Source organism: Epinephelus moara, chromosome 24 (assembly GCF_006386435.1).
Source record: "Epinephelus moara isolate mb chromosome 24, YSFRI_EMoa_1.0, whole genome shotgun sequence".
NCBI classification, from domain to species: Eukaryota; Metazoa; Chordata; class Actinopteri; order Perciformes; family Serranidae; genus Epinephelus; species Epinephelus moara.
Window position 1 is genome coordinate 5769850 of NC_065529.1, and position 15383 is coordinate 5785232.

The window sequence follows — 15383 nt, forward strand, 5'->3', positions numbered from 1 at the left end:
GCTGAGTTTAGATTCACACGAGCAATAATCCCTTTTTGCGTTAATTTTGGAACACTTAAATCACACAACTATCAAGAGCATTGTTCCTCTCGTTTCCTTTTGATGATGCAGACTCAATTCTAATCAGACTCCATGGGAAGAAAAAAATGAAATATTATTAAGTATGGTTATTCTAAGCAAGGCTCTGAGAAAACGTCTGTGTTATAATCCAGGGATTTGAATAATCAGGTTGAAGATAATGGGCTGGGCCGGCCCGGGCGTAAATAGAGAGCATCCACTCATCCTCCCAGCGCTGAACTTAATGAACTTTTAATTGATGCGGTTTTGCGAGTCCTTTTGTCATGCAACAGAAACAAGCCTCTCTGCTGATGGGCCTGTTTTCCCGACTGGCTTCAGATTGGTTTACAGCAGGCCCTAAGTACCATGTAGTTAGTTTCATGTGTCATATAAAATCTGCCCAGGCACAACGACGCCTGCAACTAAAACCTTAAGTGCATCCACAGGAATCACTCACCGGCTTTGCACTTCCGTCTTAAGGAAGGAGGAGAAATTCAATCACTGCCGGGCTTGACACACCGAAGACGAGGCACGTGTTCCTGCTTTTACTTGTCTCAGAGAACACTCCAGCAAAGGCAGGCTGGGATTTCTGTTTGTCTGAACAACATCCCCGATACGACCAGGGCCTGAGTCACTCAATCTGTCAGCCTTGTGTTGTTCCCCAGCCCACGAACTGTGATGCATAGATAGAGATATACCCCTGTGAGCCAGGTCATCTTTATTCAATGATTTGCTTATTTAAATGAAATGTGGCTGATCTGTATCTGACACAAATTCCCCATACAGTGCTGCATCAGCTTTGTAAAGGGGGAGCGTCCTCACAAAGCGCTTGGCCCACTTTACTTCCCAACAACCATCAGTAACCACAGCTCGGGGACTGTAACACAGCAATCTGTTAAGGAGATAAATAATCAGATTTGGCACAGCACTCCCATCTCTCTTGCCTTTCATTTGTCTTACACCAGAAAAAAAACCTGATAATTAAATCATTTAGGGTGAACCATGCAGTTGCACGGAGAAGACGGAAGGAAAGGATCGAGTATAGGGAGTTAAAAAGGGGGAGGGTGGAGGATTGAGGGGGAGGACGCGAGGGAATAGGCTAACATTAGTACCAACAGCGAGGGAGAGTGTTGTGACTGGCTTCACACACATTGTGGCCAGACTCTGACCTAGCAAGGTGGACATCAATCTTCTCTTTTTCTGCTGATAGATTGAGTCCATCAGCGCACAATGCCATAGATCATGACTTGTTTATGGCCCAGAGCATCTCATCAAAAGAAGCGAACTAGAAAACAACTGGCCAGCAGCTGTCGGAGTCGTCTCTGTATCTGTCTACATATAAACACAGTGCAACACCTTTCTGTCTGCGTCTATAGGCGCTTTAATGTTCCTTCTCCTCTAAAGGAAGCTGATGACACGGTTTCCCCTCATCGCTGTTACAAGATCATTAGAGTGTTCTTCCCCCCGGGCTGCCTGACAATAATAACATCCTGACAGACCTGTCGTGGGTGCGAGTCAAATTTAACGCAACGCAGGGAACTGCAGAGCGTCTTCTTTCTCTCTCTCTCTCTCTCTCTCTCTCTCTCTCTCTCTCTCTCTCCCTTCAACACGTTCTCAAATGGGAGAAAACCCCACGAATCCCACACTCTTCTCCTATTACACTAATGTAGCTCATTTGGTGTAAATTCTGTCATTTACTACTGTTTAGCCATCCACCGTTTAAAAGGGCTCTTCTGCCGCCAGCCCCTCGCAGCGCTTTGTGCTCACTGATTCCCAGCGCACTCCACATTTCAATTTCTTATTAATACAGAATTAACCAACAAGCCTGCTCGCAAAGAATTAAAAAAGGATCTCTTTAAATTAAAAACCGGCGTTACCTTCGCCAGTCCACACATTTCCTTGTTAAAAACTCATTATAATAGGTCTTCCGCCATCTATTTATTAGCTGTATCAAAACAGAGGTCTTAATGTGAATGCATAATTCATAATTGAATTAAAAAAAAATCTGACTTTTGAAAAGAGGGAGAGAAAAAAAAGCTGCTAACCACATTCATGAATGCTTGACTGCTTCCTAATTGCAATGCAATTATCACATGTTATGAACAATGTGAACTCTTAAGCAAGTAATTATAACACAAGGAAACCTGTGACGACCTTTAAAATTTCCTACTTGAGGTACATCTATACTAACATTGATACAAATGAGATTTTAATCTGAACATCGGCTTGTTTAATCCTGCAAATTTGGCACACTGCGGTTACATTACTTTCTTTTTTACTAATTCATTTTTACATCAATTTTTAAATCATAGCAGATGGATGATTGGTGAAGCGACACAAGATGTTCCTCTCAGTATTTATTTTCCATCTCTCTCCTTAAAGACATCCCCTGAAGTAGTAGTATTAGACATTATCTCTTATTGAATATATGTATATGAATGAGATTTTAGTGGTTGGAGTTGTTCCCACATGGCGACACAAGCGTTTGTGGTGTAATGAATCTCCCTGTTTGGCCCGTTGTCTCAGAGAGCAGGGCTCAGACTGGAGGAGAGGCAGCAGCGTTGTGCTCACGAGCCACCAGAAGCACAGGTGGTAGCGATATAGGCCAGTCCCCCAGGCTCTTGTAGCTGAAAGTTGTGTGTCTTGTATAGTGCCTGTGTCCATATGGCTGCCTGTCTCGCTCTCTTAGCAGACACTGCCTCCGCACAGGCCGCTCTCTCTCAGCGCCGATTGCGGTTAGCTGTGGTTCCACGCCTCTCGCCATATGGAAGATGTTGTAAAGTTTGTTTTTCCGGGGACGTTCCCTGCTATTTAGACTGATTGTACGAAGCCATACGCTCCCCCGTAGATGCTTGTCAGCCCCCTGGTGACATGGATTGGTCAGTAGATAAATTGATACCAGGCGGTGGGGATGTTTACAGTTTGTGCACGGTGCAAAAGTGCCTGATGCTTTCAGGGGTTTCATGTTGTGGTGCAGGCTCCTCCAGGTGGGCTCTGGGACATGATGCAGCAGGCAGCACAGGCTGAGGGAGCCCCCTAGCAGTCCTGATCAAAGTGAACTGCAACATGGCTCAGTGATACTAAATAATTACATATTGATTCAGTTGCACTTTCACAACAAGAGTCCCCTCTTTTAAGAGAAGAGCAAGCAGAGATCACACAGGTACACTGATTCCACACAGACCCAGGTTCACAGATCAAGCTGAAGTCAAGGTTTTCATGTGGAAACCATATACAGTACACACGGGGGGGGTGCTAACGAGGCATCAGCTGAACACGAGAACCCTTCCTCTGTGACCCCTCGTCATGTTATGTGACCACTGTGTTTGTACTCTGGAAAACTTTAAAAAACTGTTTTATTGATAACTGTCGCTTTCTGTGAATTTCTCTCTTAGATCCACGCTAGAAGAGCATTCCCCCCACAGTCACCCTCTGTACGGTCACGGTGTTTGCAAGTGGCCTGGATGTGAGGCGGTCTTCGATGATTTCCATTCATTCCTCAAGTAAGTAAAAGTCATGGTCAGGGGTGCGTTTCCATCACAGTTTGTTTGTCCTCGTGTTGGGTCGATTACACGTTTTGTGACCCCCGGTGACTCAGAGGCACTACAGGTGCAGCTGGTTGTTATTCCTGAGTGCGGGCGCCTGGGTTGGCCCTCTCTCGACAAGGGTACTGTGGCGGGGTCTCCTTCTGAGAACGGCATGGGCCTCTAATTCCTGTGATAAGTGCAGTTCCCATGGTGACGGGGGCCGTTTTTCCCAAACAAACAACGGTAGGATGTTTATCTGTGGCAGCCCACACTTAGGGCGCTCTGCATGTTTGCCCTTGTCACTGGACAGGGGGATTGGTGTGTGTGTGTGTGTGTGTCTTTGCCTTGCTCAGCTCTTTCTGTCTTCTTCTCAGTTGTTTATTTGTCTTTCCTTCTACTTTCTCAGGCTTTACTTGTTGATGTGTGCTTTGGTTTGCAGTGTTGTTTATTTCATCGAAGGCCCACACCTCAGCGCTATGTTAAAAACAACCATGTATACTGTACTTAAAAGTCCAGTGTTAAAGATACAGGGGGATGTATTGGCAGAAATAAAATAATAATTATTATTATGTTTTCTGTGGTGTATAATCACCTTAAAGTAAGAACGGTTGTGTTTTCATTACGTTAGAATGAGCTGTTTAAATCTACCTACAGAGTGGATCCTCTTCCTCAGACTTTGCCTAGCTGTTTCTACAGTAGCCCAGAACAGACAAACCAAACACTAGCTCAAGGTAGGGCCATTCATGTTTCGGTGAAGGCCACATGGGAGAAGTTTCAATCGGTTATAATCTGCAACCTCACCGCTAGATGCAACTAAATCCTGCCCACTAGACCTTTAAAGAGTTCCAGCTAAGTCAGCATCAGCTCCTTTGTAATGTCTTTCTATACATCTGTTTACATCCAGTGTAAACAGTGTGACAGGTTTGACTAGGGCTGGGTGGTGTGACAGTATGTAATGTGTGACAGTAGAAGTGTGTCCACCGGTAGATATCCGGCAATACCATATCTAGCATGGGAACTATTCAGGGTAGGCTATGTAGCAAATCTGGGCTTGATTCTCACGTGATCTCCTAATGCTGACGTTATTATCTTGCAAACTCATGTAATGTCATAATTCTCGTAATGTTTTCTCGTTATCTCACAATCTTGTGAATCCAGCTGCCTCACAGGGTTTTATGATTTGGGGCAGACATTTGGGGCAAAGAGTAAAGTTGTAAATACAGAAATCTGTAACACTTAAAATCATCAATTTTACAGATAATATTAGTCTCCTTTTTTTTTCTTTTTTTTTAAGGTATACTATGCAACTTCAGATTCATTCTCATCTGGTGTTTCACCTCACTGTATTTACATTTTTTGGCACTGTGTCTCTTGGATGCATGCTGCTTACTGACTGGCACCTGGTCGCTGCCTTCTTATAAAACCCTAACCCCACCTGAGCGCTTTGGGGGTACAGACTTGTAAACATCCCAAACACAGAAAATAAGAATGAAAGAAGAAAATACAGGCAGAAGGCATTACTTCTGTTTGAGTCTATAGATTGTTTTTTAGGAAAATCTTGCATAGTCTACCTTAAAATCAAGCGTTGTCTGGTGTGAGGCAGTCGTTTTTTGTGTGTGTGGAAGTTGCAAATAAATGGTATGGTTACTATATTAAAACCTTTTCTTAACTGACCTTACAGAAGAGTTACTGTATCATAATATATACCATTACCATGATATAAATTTACGGACATCAGATAAAAGATTTGGCCATATCACCCACCCCTACATCTGACCCTGTGTAGCCTGACATAGGCCCTTGTTTTGCACCATGTTCCCCCGTCTGAGTCAGACTGCTGGTTTACTAATCAACCCTGTGTGCAGCGCGCTTTAGGTAATCCAACACATAACAGCGCCATGGTTACGGAGAGGATGAAAACATCTGCATTGTGGCAGCAGATCAATGGCTCACTGTCACCCCGGATTAGTCGCACTTTAAACAAGATATGACACAATTCCATTATCCTAAAACAAGCACTCAGCGAACACACAGTTTCCTCACAGACGGAGAGAAAGGTGCTGCACAGGGACGCCTCACAGTCAACATTTTGAATCCTCTTTTCGTTTTCTGAATGTTTACTTAAATCCACTTTGAGCACAGTTTGCTTTGGAAAAGCTTATCACGCCAGATTTTATGGTAGTACAGTTAAGTTTTGTACAAGATGAAAAAAAGAGGCAGTTATGTATTTTGATTTTAATTTAATAAACACCCTGTGACACATGCATGCATTACACACATGGACACATCTTTCAGCTTTGGGAGTGCCCTCTTAAATCCGTCACTATTTATTGTATTCTGACATTGCCTCACCCTTTGTTTATAGAAGAGAGGGGAATTAAATTCAGTGAGCCCGGTAGAGCTGTGCCTTAAAAAGTCTCTAAGTGCACTCTGCTATGTTTTTACAAGTGTTTTTATCATGGCAACATCTTGTTTACTTTAGTTGCCTGCTCAAACTGCTTGGAACATGTTAAGAAAACATTTGGGGAGAGTCTCCACAAAGCCGCCTTTGTTTAACAGCAGGCGAGAGTGCGAGCAGCTCACCAAGGTGTTAACTCTCAAACCCTTAAGCACTTCCACATGAAACCCAGCAACTGATACTGCAGGCCTCCAAAAAAAAACAATCAAAAATAAAAAACAGGCTTTATAATGCTCCTTACTTAAGCCTCCAAAGGTTGGGAGAAATGTTGAAAATATATGTGAGGATAGGTGTGTGTGTTCGTGTGTATGTGTGGGTGTGGGTGTGGGTGTGGGTGTGAGTGTGTAGTCAGCAGAACACAGTGTACTGTGTACCAGAGAGAAAGAAAGGTGAGGAGGACTCTAACGTCAACCAGATTTCAGCTCCACATGCCAACAGCAACAACTAACACGGGACTGAAATGTTGTTTTAAACTGCGTGTGTATTTATTCTATCTTTTAAAGAAAACATTACATACCTACACGCACTATCTCGATAAATACAAAAGCACCCAATCCCTGTTCCTGTTTTTCGGGGTTCAGCACACAGGAGGGCGGGGTCGGGTTCGCAGCAGAGCCGGGTGTTTTTATGAGGGTCAAGACCTGTCTCTTCAGTGTCCAGTCAGAGGTCAGAGCCAGTGAAACACTGCAGTGCCCTCTAGTGCTGCACTGTCTGTCTGCTGAAGGCACAAACACTCATCTCTCACACCTCAACACAATGAAGAAATGATTGTGTAAGTTATGCAGCCTTGTACCACTGCAAACACAAATAAGCCAAATATAAAATCATGAAAAAAAGTTTAATAATCTTAAATCCTGTAGTGTCAACATAAATTAATGATTATCTTATTAAGAAATAATTTGTAATGCATTTTAAATATAATAATCCTGTATAGATTTATGCATTTAATTTAAAATTCCAGCCAACAGTAAAAAGATAAACCTTCCTCAGAGACAGCCTTAAGCTCTGGGTCCAGTCTATATAATTAGAAATTGTAAAGAAAGAAAGAAAAAAATAGGCAAACTAACTGATATGTAAAAAGCCCACTGCTACAGGAATGTCTATTTAACTTGTTTTATTGTGGCAATTTACATTAGGGACTGTCATCCTGCCAGAGAGCTTTTAAAAGTGGCTTCATTTGAAGTCCAGAAAGTGACACATGCCAACGTTCATAGCCTCTCCCGACGTCAATTCCCCCGTATCCCCTGCTCCCGTGTCCAGACACTCCTCTCAAGGCTGCATTAGGGCCATTTGAATATTTCATTTCCTATTAATTATGCACTGTGACTCTCCATGTCATTAGAAGAAATAAAGTGGAATGTAACAAAGGATGAAAAGAAGCAGGGCACATGTCTCCTATGAGCAGAGAAATTCCAAAGCTGCTCACGTAGGCCACCCTTCATTGAAAATTCAGTCTGTGCCAGTTAAATTGAAGCTGAAACGTCTTTACCTATTATTTTCTTCTTTGAAATTTAGTAAGATGTCCTGAAATGTTTACCAGTTTCATTTTCCGACCTACTTAATTAAATGGGCATTTATTTGACTCAAACAAATGGAAAGCCCAGAAGAAGTCTGAATTGATTTCAGCAGAGGGGGTTATTACCCATGCTTGCTTTAAATATGCCTTTTTAATTTTCTTTTTTTTGCCACAATAATTAACTTCAAGTGCTGAATGTATATCACAGTCATTTTGAAAAATGTATGATCAAAACACAATAGGAGGACCTGAAGGGGGGAAAGAGACCACATTTCCCATAAAGATTTAAATCATTCACTTCAAGGTTGAAAATACCGCAGCTGAACAGAAACCTTCACATTTCAAGCAGAGCACTATCAATTCTCCTTTCCCCCTCACATGTGTCTGTTTTCTGAGTGTCTGCGCGGTGTTTAATGCACAAATGTGTTGTCTGTACATAAAGCAATGGCCTCAAATTTATTGGGCCATCATAACGCCGGCGCTGCCACTGCTGCCTTCACAGGTTGACTCTGGCTATTTTTGATTTGCAGTAAATGACAGGAAAAAAGTGCATTTTGAAAAGGCGGGGCGCATCACACACCTCTTCTCTCCCATTTGCCGGCGCCACCGCACACACACAGACATGCCTGGTGACAGTGACCTACATGGTCACCGAAGATGTGATATAATTTATGATATATATAATATATTGGATCCATTAGCGAGCATAATGAAGTAGTGAAATGAAAGGGTATTTGTGAAATCAGTTCAAACATCCTGCTCGGATTATGATTAAATGATTAATGAAATGCCCCTGCATAAGCATTTTCAAACAGTAATTCATGCGGCGGCTGATAAAATTCCTCCAATCATATTTCCTTCACTCGTGAACCTTATCTCCACCATTTTATATAAATCACAGAAAAAAAAACCCTGTCTGCTACCCAGCGAGCTACTTATTTAGATTAGTTATAAACGTGCAGGAAAAGAGAACATCTTCCCTGTATAAAATAATCACGCATAATTATATCCATAATTCAAGTTTGTGACAGATCCCATCTCCTCGCCCTGTTGTCCTCTGCATTCGGTCCAGCTTTATTTGAATTTTCTTAATTACAAAGACACAATTAACAGAAAACACACCAAAAAGGGCGACAAGGAAAGCTGGAGAGAGGAAGAAATGGCGCCAGGGAGCTGGTGCATAATGAAGCTAAGGAGTCCAACCTGAAATTCTTCAATCATTCCTCTTATCTGTGAGCTGTAGTTGGAGCAGACATGACTGTCATGAAATATTCAGTGTAATTCTTGTATGTTAAAACAGTATTTCTTCTGGTTCTGCAGATATGTTGAAGCTCTGTGTAATTTACCTACAACATTTTCTCTGTGCATTGTACTTTCAATGACCACACGTGTTTTGTTTCCTACATCTAACAGTCTGCAGAAAAGTCAAACTGACATCATCTTTTTTTTCTGTTTTTTGTTTTGCAGGCATCTTAACAATGAGCACGCCCTGGATGACAGGAGCACGGCCCAGTGTCGGGTGCAAATGCAGGTCGTACAACAGCTGGAGCTGCAGGTATTGTCTCTCGGTTTGTTTTGGCCCAAATATTTATGTGTCTTCTTCTCCTGACACTTCCTCAGTGTCTGCCGAAACCCCTCCGCGTCCGTCTGATATCAGCCACAGGGTCACTGTGTGGAAGGGAGGCAGCAGAGTGAAATAATTTTTGTACATTTTGCAAGTAACCAGTCATTAAAAATGTGTTATGTATGCATGACAGCCAGCAAAAGATATATGAAGGGCCCGGGGCTAAGTAGAGAAGATAATTACATTTTGAATTTTACTGGGTTTTAAAGTTATTTATGACTTTTAACTGTTTGGCACCAACAATAAAACACTCGGTGAAGTGACTGGGCAGCAGAGTGTGGATAGGCGCTCAGTGTTGAGTGACTTAAAGGGGCAGAAAGGTTATTGTAACCCACCGCAGACATTTGATAATCAGTGTTTTAATACAGTTTCCAGTGTGTCAGATCTTCTGTTGTCTTTTTCTGCATGTGCACATGAAGAATGACTTGGTTCACTGTCACTCTGTTTAGGGAGGGCCAATGTGTCATATGTAATGGTGGGTTATGTGGTAAATATGATCACCATGATCATGTAAGCTTGCACTTATTTATATGTATTACAGGGAAAATAAAACCAAGCATCCCATTAAAGTGTATTTTTTATTAATTAGCAGATGCTACAAAGCAAATCCAGATCCACTTTAATGTATTCCAGACTTTATGCTGTGCTCGCTTGTGGCTCACATCTTAACCGCATAACACCCCCCCCGAAAACTGTCTGATAATGAGTATAAAGCAGTTGTGGTGTGCTGGATGTTAACCCTAAACAATGAGAGTTGAGTCGCTCCAACATTACACCACACCAACGTCCTGTTATTTCCGCTCCGGTGGTGTATTATCCAGAGGGATGGAGCGAAGGTTTATCAGACACAGACTTCCTCTGCATGCAGCCTATCACCATAATTTAAGCTGGCAGCTAAGACAGCACTGAGTTTCAGACAGGTAGAAAGGGCCCGGGCCTGTTATTGGCAATGAGACGTAGTATATTTTAACCTTGAATTGGAGACAGTAGTTAGATTGTCTGAAGTGCAGGGTTGTTGACAGCTTCCAAAAGCATTTTGAAAACAAATAATTAGACAATCCCGAGAGAGAGAGAAAAAAAGGATCGATTTGTTCAAACGAAAAGATGTTTTCACTGCAAAGGGATGTATGGAATTAATAAAAGTAGAGGTTTTTTTTCTCTTCCTTTTGTTCATAAAAAATTTAATGTGTTCTCTTTCCTCATCACAGCTAGCAAAAGACAAAGAGCGTCTGCAAGCTATGATGACGCACCTTCATGTCAAGTCCACGGAGCCCAAAGCCACCCCACAGCCGGTGAGCAGCAACCCTGTCATACGCCTCTCTCTCTCTCTCTGTCTCTCTGTCTCTCCCTCTTTCTCTTTCTCTCGTCCCTCCCCCCATCCTTTTGTTTGTCTTAATTGGCACACATGTATTCATTAATCCCTTCCTCCATCTTCTTATTTATCTGCTAAATAAAAACAGCTGTTCTCTTGAGGGAGGCAGTAAATATTGTTTGGACCACATCTGCTGACATCCGAGATTCAATTTGGTGTCTGGTGATGAACTGGATGCACACACTGTAACAGCCCCCATCTCAGCCTCAGAGAAGCAGTGCATGTTTGGGCAGACAGGAAAGATGAGAAAGCACAGGAAAATAGAAATAAAGTGATAATACCAGACACCATATTTATTAAAAAAAATATAAAATAGAACATTTATTTTTAGCGCTTTCCAGCCAGATAACATAAAATATAAGAATGAAAATAGCAACAACAAATGCATGTAGAAAAATGGAAAAAGAGGGAAACAGATAGTTAAAAACTCCACTACATAGTCATAGCAATACATTAACATCACAATATATCAGGTAGGGGCTGATAATAAGATATTATTAATTGATTGATGTGTAGGTTTAAGTTATGGCTTACTGATCCTGAAAGAAATATTTGAGGCTCGCTAGCTGGCGTCACGGAGTGTCACTCCCAAATACAGCAGCACCTGCTGATTTTGATTTTAATATTGATTTTCTGTGAGAACAGATGCTTACCTGAGGACATTTGAATCCTCACTCAGGGTTAAAAAATTTCAGGAATTACCCTCATCCATCTTTAAAAGTAATTAGCAAAATTAGACCAAGGCTATTCTTGGGCCAAATTTATTTTAGTCTAACATTCAGGAAAAAAAGAAAACTTTATGCAGGAAGTTTTTTTTGCATATTCATCTCTGCAGCATTTTTCACAGTGGATAAAGTTATAGTTTTATATTAAATGTTGTTGAAGTTGAGTTTGGCATCAAAGTCAACACCAGAATGCAGAGTGAACAAAGTGTAGAAAATTTAAATCTTGCTGAATGAGGGAAGAAAACAAAAATGTCTCATGTTCTGCATGTCTGAAATTTTGAATAAATGTACAGGCAGATCAATTTATTATCTTCTTGACACATTCCAGACATCATGCTTATCACTCTTAATATATGCCATGCCATAAAGCCTACTGCTTAATCCCTATCCTATAGGGGCAAGGGCTTAACATATGGCATTTAAGTGTCTGCACTATTTTGTCATGTTTAAGAAGGGGCCTCACAGCACCATATTTCAGTCTGTATGACAGTTCATTCAGAGATCATTTTACTGCAGGGCGTGAATCTGAAATCACACACACACACACACACACACACACACACACACACATGCACAGTATATACATACAGGAGTCTTGTCTTTCAGCAGCTTGAAACATTTATTTACAGTCATGGAGGTGGCTGCTATTGACGTACCAGCATAAACCGCCTGGAGATGTCAGATGACAAAAGGCTGTCTGTTAAAGCTGCGTGTGTCACACACACTGATCGTGTAGATTGGAGTGCAAAACGAGGGCTCTGACACAGGGACATTTGTATATGAAAAGTGGTAGAAGCGGCAGATAGCATCTTGAGTTCACTACCTCTCCTCTCTCCCCGGGGCCTGTGAGAATGGCTGTGTCAGAGCTCAGCGTTAACACTCAAGGGGGCAAGCTGGGATTTTTATTCAAATAAATAGACTCCCATTCACCAGCGCCACTTTGCCTGCTGCGAGCTGCTGCGAAATGCTATGATAAATACGTCTGGCTTTGGTTGGGTGAGTGGTGGACTTACACAGGTCAGGGCCTGTGGCCTCACTGAGGCTTTAGTGAGATTGCAGCATCAGAGGTGGCCACCAAAAAAAAGAACAAAAAAAACTCCTTTGAGCAGATGCAGAATCAAAGTATTCTCAGAGCTGACACTGTGAGGAAACAATTGTGTTCTTCCAGTAATTGCCAGTTCTGCTTTTCTGCTGTTCTGTGCTGTTGTATTTAATAAAGGCGTGTATAAGTAGCCAACTGTCATAGCAAAGTAGCTGGTTTACATTTAGTTATAATTAAAGACAAACAAACTGATACTGTGCATGCAAGACGTCAAATGAATAGGATTCATTTTATTCTTCTGAGGTGGATGGGAGCGGGGGAAGATCAAAACAAAATGTGCCACATTAGCGATGCGTGTTTCTGTGTGTGTATGCCTGTGTATGCGTGTGTTTGTATTTGCCTTCGTGTGTGTGTGTGTGTGTGTATGTGTGGGTGGGTGTCTGCACTCGGTGTCACTAAGCATTCTTGTCAGAAATCTGACCTTTTACGCCATACATAATTAAGGAGGGACTTTTTGTTTATTTTCTTTAGCAGCTTGCCGAGTCAAAGCCAGTATAATTAGATCACCAATTACCATTTAATTAATTTCAGTCTGAAGTCTCATTTTGTCTAGGCACTGGAGTGAGCCCAAATGGTGAGGCAAACAAAGGCAAGGCTATTACCAGCCTGTCTGGCCTATTGTTGAAGCCTCTCTGTGTTTATGGCCAGGGAATATGGATGAAACATGAAACAAAGCCTGCTAATCCACAGGAAGAGAAGTCAACACCGCAGCCCCGTTCTATTGATAGCATTGTGTCAGAAACACGCGAACCCGAGTGTGATTTATTTTGTTCATGATTTAGAATAACACGTCTTGTGCTACTGTTGGTGAGGATGCAGTCTACATTTGTGCATCCCAGCAGTAATCCAAATTATTTGGGCAGACTCTGCCAGAAAGCCATAGTTCAGCCTCCAAAACATAAATAGACATTGTGAGGACTTGGACACATGTCTGTTAAAGTGGAAGAAAACACAAATGTCACTCAGTTTAGTGAGAGCAGTTTGCAACTTTATAATTTAATAAGGTCTTTTTTCTTTTTTTTTTAAAGATAAATAAAAAAATAAATAATAATAATAAGTTTATTTGTATGGCATATTTCATGCAAATACAACAATATACATCATTAACAAGATAGGTATTTAATATATTGTTAAAAATTCCAAGGGACTTTGCTGTTGTAAGTTGTAAGGTAAGGGAGTATTCCAGTTTAGTGCAATAAAAACAGAAAGCAGCCTCACCTGATTTCATGTGTGATACTTCATGAACTTATAAAAGAACGGCAGTAGAAGATCAGAGATTTCTTGTTGGGACATAAAATGAAAGGCAGTCACAAATACATGTAGGTGCTAGATTATGGAAGGCTTTGCAGATAAGTAAAAGGCCTTTAGAATCAATTCTGCAAGATATGGAAGTGCAATGATGTGAGCAGAGGTGTTGTGTGATCTCTCTTTTTGTACTGGTCAAAATTCTGGCTGCAGCATTTTGACATAACTGTAATTTTCTTGGGAGATTAGTAAAAACAAAGTGGAAGTTATCTCAGCAGCTTGTAACAAAAACATTTATAAGCATTTCAGCATCACTCCGAGTTAAAATGGTTTAATTTTGGCATATTTCTCAGATGAAATAATGATATTTATGCAACCTCATTAAACAGCTGATAAAATTAAAATCAGAGTCTAAAATCACTCCCAGATCTGTAACGTGCTGTAATTTGTTTGGACGGCTAGCAAGCTCTGACTAAAGTCTCTGCCTCATTTGTTTTAAAAACACCTTTACTCATCCAAATGCTGACATCTGGTGAAACAGGGGAAAGAGCTTTTAAAGAATTGGGGTTTGAAAACAGAGATATATAGTTGTGTATCATCAGCATAAGATATATTTAACATTATGGTGACTAATTATGTTAGAATTTATAATAAATTAAAAATACTGTTATGACATTGACAGTGTCATGTCAACACTGAGATCTGGGGATGCCAGTCTTAGATTTCTGATGTCTTTATTATATCTATTTGTAATGAGTGTTAATAGAATGTAAAATAATCAGTGGCTTATCAGGATCTGTGTTGCTATGAACAGACAGACGAATGTTCACTCTCACCTGTCTGCTGTCAGTCCCTCCATCACCTCCACGCGGCGTCATCAGAAATCAGACTTCTCATCCCTCGCAATCAACAAATGATGTCACAGATGAGATGTGTCCTACCAACACTGTCTCCCATTCTCCAGCTCTCCATTCTCTCTCACACTCGGCTTTCTTTTTCTCACAGTCTGAAGTCATGTTTAATTTGGATACTGGCCTCCTTCGGCAAATTAGCAATTAGAACAATTTTGTGGGAATATGTATATGTGTCATTAGTTTTCCTGCCAATTAATAGCTGGAGCAGGGGGTCAGGCTAGAATTTTCCACTTGACTGCTGCTCCAGTACGGAGGCTTGGCGCTTGGCTCGGAGACGCCGCAGCTGCTGGAAGCCATGCTATACCTTTGGAGCACTTGCCATAATTAGTTTACCTTGTAGCCATTATTACTTAAATCCCTCCTACTCCTCAGCCCGCCCAACCCATCCACACTCACAGTGGTAAAATCAAATATTCTCTGCATAAGGCTGTGCATGCAAATACTGCGAGGCCGTTTTTACCGCGGCCATCGTGGCCCTGATGATGGAGGTCAGTCAGATACAGTAGTTAATCATCAGATCACCTCCATAAGCAGCTCCTAATTAGAGTCCTCACAATACAATTTCAGCTTGTAATTAGCCCAGATTGGCTTCTTCCTCTGGCTGCCTTATTAGCAGGGCTGCTCAGCGGTAGGTGAGAATCACACTGTCATTTTTCAGAGCTGCTCAGGCCGCCCATCTTCCTTTCTCTACTCACCCTCACTGGTTACCATGCTGCGGACCCACGGTGGGTGAATGAGGTGGCGGGGGAGTGTTGTCCAAACAGGACAAGAGGGACAAAAGATTAAACAAAGGCGGTGAAACAGAAAGCTGGGAACAGGCCTGACACGGCAGCAAGAGCGAGG

At 41.6% G+C, this 15383-nt stretch overlaps 1 protein-coding gene across 14 annotated transcripts in view; it reads left to right on the forward strand.

Moving 5' to 3' along the window:
• foxp1b (forkhead box P1b) overlaps positions 1 to 15383 on the forward strand; it is a 183957-nt gene that overhangs the window by 157189 nt on the left and 11385 nt on the right. For all 14 annotated transcript variants that reach the window (XM_050038831.1, XM_050038833.1, XM_050038836.1 and 11 more), the window contains 3 exons: positions 3453 to 3560; positions 9026 to 9113; positions 10391 to 10474. In XM_050038831.1, the coding sequence (XP_049894788.1) occupies positions 3453 to 3560; positions 9026 to 9113; positions 10391 to 10474 (280 nt within the window). The remainder of the gene's footprint in view (positions 1 to 3452; positions 3561 to 9025; positions 9114 to 10390; positions 10475 to 15383) is intronic.